The sequence below is a fragment of the Zingiber officinale genome, chromosome 8A (assembly GCF_018446385.1).
Source record: "Zingiber officinale cultivar Zhangliang chromosome 8A, Zo_v1.1, whole genome shotgun sequence".
Taxonomy (NCBI): domain Eukaryota; kingdom Viridiplantae; phylum Streptophyta; class Magnoliopsida; order Zingiberales; family Zingiberaceae; genus Zingiber; species Zingiber officinale.
The window spans coordinates 8,789,687-8,798,084 of record NC_056000.1 but is presented as its reverse complement, the minus strand read 5'-3'; the positions used below and the strand labels follow the sequence as shown (position 1 = coordinate 8,798,084).

The following is an 8,398-nucleotide window of genomic DNA, read 5'->3' as shown; positions in this document are numbered from 1 at the left end:
ATTTTATTTTATTAGGTTACTAGTTACAATGGTTATTTGGAACATAATGAAAGTCTTATATGTAAAAAAATTAAATATTACGAGGAAATGAGATCATAAATAATTTTTAAATTTCGAGTCCGTTTTAAGGATAGATGGATGATTGTTTCAATTAGAATCAAGAATTATTCTTATGGTAAAAAAATTTAAATTTAAGTTCATTGTAATTCTTTAAATTTGAAATTTAAGTTTTTGGAGGATGATGTATACTAATATTTGTATTTTTTTAAAAATTATCACTCATGATTGAAAATTTTGACTACGCAATCGTATAGAGTGGGAGAAATAATTTTTTAATTCAGTAAGTTGATGTGAATGTTAACTTGATTTGCTTTGACATGAATAGGTAAGTTAAATATAGTGTCTCACTGTCTCATGTATACATTTTTTAAATTTAAAATTGTCTGTATTTTAACGTGTGAGTTTGAATAGATTTAATTATATAACTTATAATAATTTATCATTGGTCTTTTTGTAACAAATAAATGGAATCCATGAGCGAATTAAGTTGGGTCAATCTTGGTTTGGCCCGTTTAGACATAGATTCATTGGGCTATTGGGCCGTTTCATTGTGAATGGAGACGATCCTTTATTTTACCTTTTTTTAATGAAAATTTCATACGATTTATTAGAAAAACCAATCATAGTTGAATGGCAATTAATAAAGTTTCTAAGAGATGTGAACTATAGATATATTTTTATTTATTTTATTTATTATCTTTTTTTTTTTTTTTACAAAATAGTCCTCATTCGTCATTCACTCTTGCTCCTATCATATATCGCCCTATCTAATTGTTGTCCTCGCTCCAGCCCAACCATCACTTTGGCTTCATCGTAGTTGTTGCTCCTAATATCTCAAGGTTCTCTAATGTCCTTTGTGTGATTGACATCGTACCAACGTTTCACTAGTACTCTTCTTTTAAATTTTATCATTATTATTATTATTATTACTATTATTAGCTTCTAGATGTTGACTCAAACAATGGAGAATAATGGATTCATATTCGTATGGTTAAATATCATACAAGTTGTCTTTGGATAATTAACTCATAGATATATAAGATATGGATCTTCTTTATCGATCATTAATTATCCTCCAAACTTGTCACAATTATATACTGACGTACCAATTAGATAATATTTATTTGCACTTTTTATCTTCAAGAAAAAGGTTTGATAAGGAATTAATGCCTTCCCCACATGGTTGCATTAATTTGTTCATTTGACATAGATGCAATTACGTCTTCCATTTGTTTCCTTGCAATAATGCAATGTCGCTTTCCTATTAATTTCACCAAATTAATTTATTTTAATTAAAGATGAATAAGGGATATGTATAATATTTAGATATCTCCATTGCAATCATATTCATATATATATATATTTTGTACATGATCCAAATGCATCCACATGGCTTATTTTTCTTTCTGAAAAATATTGATATTTAGAGATTAATTAAGATAAGAGAAACTATTGAAGATCAAGATATGTATATAATGATAGACATGGAATAACAGATGAATAGAATTGCCGTTGAATCCTTGAAAGTTAATCGATCTAAATGGATGAAACAGTTTAACTATGGCTGTTTGTATTGTCGTTTCTGCATAAGTTGCTTGCTCACTCATGTGTACTGGTAGAATTTTTAATTAGATTCCCAAAATGAATTAGCATACATGCAATTCAGAAAATATGGTGTAGTATCTGTTGACCTAATCACACTTTGCACTTTAATTACTTTGTCTTTTCCTTTGCTTCTGTCAGATTCAATTAGCAAACTAAACTAATCAGTCACACAGACTACGTCAATGCCTTTTAATATCTATTAGTTGTTTCTGCAAATCATGCTTTCCACTCAAGTTAATAACTCCAAATTATTTTAAGGATCAAAATGATTAAGAGTATACACGAGCAAAAAAAGGTAGATCCTCGAGCGGTTAAAATATCCCGATGTAATTCACGACATGAACTTTGTTTGTTAAGAGTAGGAAGCACGGAAGAAGAAAGGGTTGTTTGTCCTCCTGTTTGTGGAGCTAACTTGACTAAGACGAAGCAAAAATTATAACAAGTGTGGTGGCCAGAAAAGTGACAAAATCTTGGCAACTAAACGCTATCAGCCTTTGCACTAAAAATAAAATAAAATAAAATAAAAATAAAAATAAAATCAGTGGTTGATGTGATTATTGAATTAGGTTTAATTTAGTCTTCCATAAAACACGGTAATTTGCAGTACAAGCTAAAATAAAACAAATCCACGCCCGATTTAGTCCCACCTTCGGATCTCGATGGGACGGCTCCTGATGAACATTTCCCCTGATCCATATTTTGTTTCCATCCTCTTCTTCACATCTCCATCACTCCCCGTGGAGTCTCCATCAGTCCACGTCGGAGAAGGATGCAGATGCAACAAGCTAAGGTAATCCCTCGCAATAATACATGCAGTTCTTCAACAAGCAGGCTTCTATATAAATTTTCTAAAATTTTCCCATTTTCAGAAAAACCAAAAACACTTTACCACCGTCTCAATTATTTATTTATTTAATTTTTTAACCGTCACCATTTGATCGGGTGAAAGATTGAGCCCGGCGTTGCGTCAGGATTTGCGATTCGACACGTCGTCACTGTTATTGTCGTATTAGAAGTCAAACTCTTAAATTTATTTATTTATTTTCGTTCATAAAGTTTCGCACTGTGTGGCTGCAGTGCCACGTCGACTCCTCGAATTTTACGACGTTATGGCATATATCGATCGATCGATCGATCGATCGAGTTTTTAATCTTGTACGAGCTACCGAAATTAAAGGTTTCGTTTATTTGTCGATCTTTTATAGTTGGCGTAGTTGTTTAATTATGAGGGTGGGGAAGGCGCAGAGACCACAGGCTAGCTAGCGTGGGTTTTCCTCTTACAGCTGCTTCCTCGCTTCCTTTTTGGTATTTAATTAATTATTTGCTTTCTCTGCTCGATCGACCGGTGGATGTTGCAGCTAGCGACGATCGTCCAAATCTCGATCGATTTGTTTTGCTTTGCTGCTGTATCGATTGATTATATTGAGTTTGATGTTATCGCCTATTATGTTTCTGAGTTATTAGGGTTTTTGAAGGAGCTTCTGCTACAGCCATGAATGCAAATAATTAAGAGAGAGAGAGAGTGGGGTGGAAATGGAATCGAACCAGTGATTTTGCTTCCTGTGATCCTCTCTCCTTTCCTGATCTTGTTTCCTTAATTGTAAGAGATAGATTTTTAATCTATGTATGTGTCTTTCTTTCTTTCTTTTCCCCCTTAAATTTAGTTTCTGGTATTGTTGTTGCGTGATCATGATCGGAATTAAGGTAGATCGTGTAGCATAATTTCCATGAGAAGAGATTTTTAGTTGTTAGAATAAGGGAGATATAAATTGACACAAAGAATTTGATGATTTTTAGCAGATCGGGTGGATTTCCCTGAGGACAGCAGCGCCGGCTCCATGAACGCCTGCAGCGATCTCTCTCCGGCCGACTTTGTCACCCACAGACCCCCAAAACAGCACTCCTTCACTTCCCCTGCTCTCTCCCTCGGCCTGGTAAAATTTACTATTCTTATTCTATATATGTTTTTTAAAGGTCGATTGACTCACTGATCTATCACGATTTTTGGATCCATTCGTCTTCCTGCAGCAAACCGACATCGAAGGACACTTGAACTTAAGCCGAATGATGGCCGGCGATGAGAACGACAGCAGGTCAGGAAGCGACAACTTGGAGGCTGTCTCCGGCGACGACGACGATCAAGAACAGAATCCCCGTAAAAAGAAGAGATACCATCGCCACACTCCACAACAAATCCAAGAACTCGAAGCGTAATTGATCGATGTTTCCTGCAATTAATTACTTAAGAGATTCCTGTTTGTTTTTGTTTATTTTTGTTATAATTAAATGATTATGAAAATTCTAATTTTTCATCGATCCTTAGTTTGTTCAAGGAGTGCCCGCACCCTGATGATAAACAAAGGCTCGAACTGAGCAAGCGGCTTTGCCTGGAGAGCCGGCAGGTCAAGTTCTGGTTCCAGAATCGACGCACTCAGATGAAGGTAACTAATTAATTTCTCTTTTGATTTCGACAATCGAGAAATACTACTCATTGATCCGATAATTTAGTCGCTCGCGCGTGATGATGATTACAGACTCAAATCGAGCGGCACGAGAACGCGATCCTCCGCCAGGAGAACGACAAGCTGCGTGCGGAGAACATGGCGATCAGGGAGGCGACGAGGAATCCGATCTGCAACAACTGCGGCGGCGTGGCGATGCTCGGAGAGATCTCCATCGAGGAGCAGAACCTCCGCGTGGAAAACGCCCGGCTCAAGGAGGAGCTCGAACGGGTCTGCTCCCTCGCCGGAAGGTTCCTCGGCCGCTCCATGGCTTCTTTCCCGGCTCACAGCGTCGACGTCGCGCCGCCCCCCTTTCCGAGCTCGCTCCTGGAGCTTGGCGTCGGCAGCAACGGTGGGTTCGCGGGACTAGTCTCGCCTGCCGCCGCGCCCGATCTTTTTCCACCGGCACCGGCGATCGTCAATCCGTTGGATGGCGCTCCCGTCGCACACCCGACCTCAGCCGACAGGAGCATGTTGTTAGAGCTTGCACTGGCGGCCATGGATGAACTAGTGGCCATGGCGCACATGGACGCGCCGCTTTGGATCCGAAGCACAGACGGCGGTTCGGAGACCTTGAACTACGAGCAGTACCACCACAGCGTACGCCGCATCGCTGGCATGTCGCCGGCGGCTGGGTTCGTCGCCGAGGCTTCGAGGCAAACGGGGATGGTGATCATAAACAGCCTTGCCCTCGTCGAAACACTGATGGATTGCGTAAGTAATTAAATTATAATTTCATATTTATTTAAAATTTTATTAAACAAAAGCACACGATCGAATCCCTCTTGCTAATTAATTAATTAATTAATTGTTCGACCGTAACGTAGGATCGTTGGGCAAATATGTTCTCTTCCATCGTAGCAAAGGCGTCGACCATAGAAGTGATATGCAATGGCGTGGGTGGAACTAAAAACGGTGCCTTACAACTGGTGAGCCAACAAAATTAATTATTCTTTGTTAATTAATTTTCGATCGAAATGGTTGAGCAACAATTTTATTAATTATATGGTTAATTATATATATATAAACGTAGATGCACGCTGAGCTACAAGTTTTGTCGCCGTTAGTTGCGATTCGGGAGTTGAACTTCCTCAGATTTAGTAAGCAGCACGCGGAGGGCACCTGGGTTGTGGTGGACGTCTCCGTTGATTTTATCAGAGAAAACGTATCGTCTGGATCCAGCTGCAGATTGATGCCTACTGGTTTTGTGGTTCAAGACATGCCCAATGGTTACTGCAAACTCGTGTGGGTGGAGCACGCAGAGTACGACGAGGCACAAGTGCATCATCTGTACCGCCCGCTGCTCCGCTCCGGCCTCGCCTTCGGCGCCGGCCGGTGGTTGGCCACCCTTCAGCGCCAGTGCGAGTGCCTCGCCATTCTCTTGTCCGCCTCCAACGTCGACGAGTCCGGTGACGTTCAGCTTTTTAAATTCATTTTAATTAATTATAGAATGCGGACGTGCAATTAATTAATCGATCTATAACTTTTTTTATTTTTTTGGATTGGCGGAATTACAGGGACGATAACGCCGAGCGGGCGGCGGAGCATGCTGAAGCTGGCGCAGAGGATGACCGAGGCTTTCTGCACCGGCGTGTGCGCGTCGTCGGCGCACGAGTGGACGAAGCTGGAGTCGCACAGCATCGGTCCCAACGTGCACGTGATGACGCGGAAGAGCATGGGCGACCCGGGGGAGCCGGCCGGCGTGGTGCTCAGCGCCGCCACCTCTGTTCCTCTGCCCCTGATCTCGCCGAAGCGCCTCTTCGACTTCCTCCGCGAGGCGAGCTTCCGCAGCAAGTGGGACATCCTGTCCAACGGCGGCCCCATGTGCGAGATGGCGCACATCGCCAAAGGCCAGGACGCCGGCAACGCCGTCTCCCTCCTCCGCGCCAGCGTACGCATTCTATTAATCGATTGCACCTGCATACCGATCGATCAATCGATCCATAACATGACAGCAATTTGAAACCAAAATTCCGTTTTTGAAATTAAATCGCAGGCGGTGAACTCGAACCAAACAAGCATGCTGATATTGCAACAGACGTGCATCGACGCGTCGGGCGCGATGGTGGTATACGCGCCGGTGGACGTGCCGGCCATGCACCTAGTCATGAACGGCGGCGACTCGGCCTACGTGGCGTTGCTGCCTTCTGGATTCGCCATCCTCCCCGACGGCGGTGGCGCCTCCCACGGCGAGGGTTCTCTTCTCACCGTCGGATTCCAGATCCTGGTAAACAACCAACCGACGGCGAAGCTGACGGTGGAGTCTGTGGAGACCGTGAACAACCTCATCTCCTGCACGGTTCAGAAAATCAAAGCTGCAGTGTTCCACTACGGCGACTAATTATAAGCCTAGATCCTCCCTCCTCCGTCGATCGATCGATCGATCGAACAACACGAATGAATCAAATGAAAAAATAAAAAATAAATAACGATAAATAAATGGAGAGATGGAGTCAAGAACGAACCGCGCGTGCGTGACATATGATGGTGGTTCGGTTCGGGCATTGACTCGGTCTCCAGATGAAACCAGTAGGCAGCTACAGCGCTCAATGATCTTGTTTCCTTTCTCAAACACTTCATTCTGTACGTGTATAGGATAGTGAATTAATTCTTGCACGAGAGTGCTCGACGCACATTTGTTTTGATCTTATTGTTCAATTGTGATCGAGTGGATGCAATTAGTAAATCGTGTACGTTTCTTTTTGATCCCGATTCAGATCTGATGATGGTGGTGATGAAATATAGGGCATCAATTAATGGTGTGTTGGTTTGTCCTCATCGATGCATTGACGTCTCACCTCTGCCATGCATTAAACGTAAGTTGGTCAGTGCCAGCAGAGCGCATTAATGCCACGGTCTGCAACTCTGCTCGTAAATTTAATGCTACGTCCTCGACCGAGATCGATTAATGCTGCTCCTTTGTTTGGCTTTGCTAGCTGTTGATCAAATACCATGCACATGGTTCCTTCGTCCTTGACAACTTTTTTGCACGAGTAATATAATTAAATAATTAATCATTATTATGATCACAATTCAAATGCTCAAACTTTGAATTAGAGAAACTTGTATTTTGATGTAATTAGAGAAAAATTACTACTACCAATGGGGTGGGTAATCACATATCGACACTCGAACTTTTAAGAATCTATAATGCTGCCTGGCCCAACTTTCACACAAAGAACAGGAAAATCAAAGCAAAGGAATAGAAAAAACAAAAAGCACTCTGTTAATTGTGTTATAATTGATCAGCAAACATGGTGCAACTCTATGGTGTCTAGAGGCTTGTCCTGTATACAATGAACCTCCAGCAAAAAGAGAATGCTTCCAAGACAATTGTTGCTTCCATAGTTGGATGATAGGCCTTAGCATCGTCCCCATGGATTGGCACAGTTAGTTCATATGATGTTGTTGTCAATAAGTCTGAAATCGACTTCCAACAGATGTAAAATGTCCCGTTGATTATCTCAACCCCTATAATTTACCTCCCTTCCAAACAATGCATGGGAAGCTACCTTAGAGGTGTTGTTGAGGTAATATTTTCATGGATCTTTTTAGGGCCAATGATCATAAGTCTTAATTAGCATCATTTGACCCATGTGTTATGTAATTAGATAACAATAATATATATTTTAGGAATAGCCAAAATAATTAAGCAAAGTTCTAAGCTTCATTAACCCTCAATAAGAAATAATAACTAAAGTTGAATATCTTAGCTACTGAACATGCCCTTCAACTTCATTACTAGCTGGTAGCTTCACATCCATGCTCCGTAGATATCCTTCTCTAAACCAACGGACAAACTGAGGGGCATGGACGATTTAACTGATTTTTATTACCAATCATTTGCTCAAAACTTCGACGACACAGACAAAAATCAATTCAATCGGTGTTAAAATCAATCGACTGATTTTCAAACAGAAATCAATTTGACTAATTTTTTTATCAGTCAATTGATTAACGAATAAAATAGGAAGTGAATATATGATTTAATAATTTTAAAATTAACCTACTTAATTTGATAATTTCGAAAATTTAACTACTTTATTCGTTTAAAAAACTTTTGAAATATATACTACAATTTTATAAAATCAACATCCCTCGTGTGCATGGGGTGCGATCTTAATTTGAATCAGACATCTCTAGAAATCATCAACTTGGCAAATTGGGAGGATTTCAAAAGCACGTATATCATATTATTGAAGAATTTTGGTAGAACTCTTAAGGAGAAAGAG

At 40.7% G+C, this 8,398-nt stretch overlaps 1 protein-coding gene across 6 annotated transcripts; it reads left to right on the top strand.

Moving 5' to 3' along the window:
- The first annotated feature begins 2,817 nt into the window (after window positions 1–2,817).
- LOC122012279 (homeobox-leucine zipper protein ANTHOCYANINLESS 2-like) lies at window positions 2,818–6,875 on the top strand. 6 transcript variants are annotated; one of them, XM_042568756.1, is made up of 10 exons: window positions 2,830–2,970; window positions 3,130–3,265; window positions 3,466–3,599; window positions 3,694–3,875; window positions 3,989–4,106; window positions 4,200–4,880; window positions 4,994–5,095; window positions 5,200–5,575; window positions 5,684–6,057; window positions 6,163–6,875. In XM_042568756.1, the coding sequence occupies exons 3-10, from the start codon at window positions 3,504–3,506 to the stop codon at window positions 6,505–6,507; spliced, it is 2,274 nt and encodes a 757-aa protein (XP_042424690.1). In that variant the 5' UTR covers window positions 2,830–2,970; window positions 3,130–3,265; window positions 3,466–3,503; the 3' UTR covers window positions 6,508–6,875. The 6 variants fall into 6 exon arrangements, with proteins under 6 accessions (XP_042424696.1, XP_042424690.1, XP_042424691.1 ...); XM_042568757.1 differs by having other exon boundaries at window positions 2,836–2,929; XM_042568760.1 differs by having other exon boundaries at window positions 2,840–2,970; window positions 3,141–3,265.
- The last annotated feature ends 1,523 nt before the right edge of the window (window positions 6,876–8,398 follow it).

Bases quoted from the DNA above. Each gene is read 5' to 3' on its own strand.
- LOC122012279 (XM_042568762.1), top strand. From the start codon at position 3,504: ATGAACGCCTGCAGCGATCTCTCTCCGGCCGACTTTGTCACCCACAGA. The intron at 4,881-4,993 runs GTAAGTAATTAA...ACCGTAACGTAG, and splicing joins TCGAAACACTGATGGATTGC to GATCGTTGGGCAAATATGTT. The intron at 6,058-6,162 runs GTACGCATTCTA...ATTAAATCGCAG, and splicing joins TCTCCCTCCTCCGCGCCAGC to GCGGTGAACTCGAACCAAAC.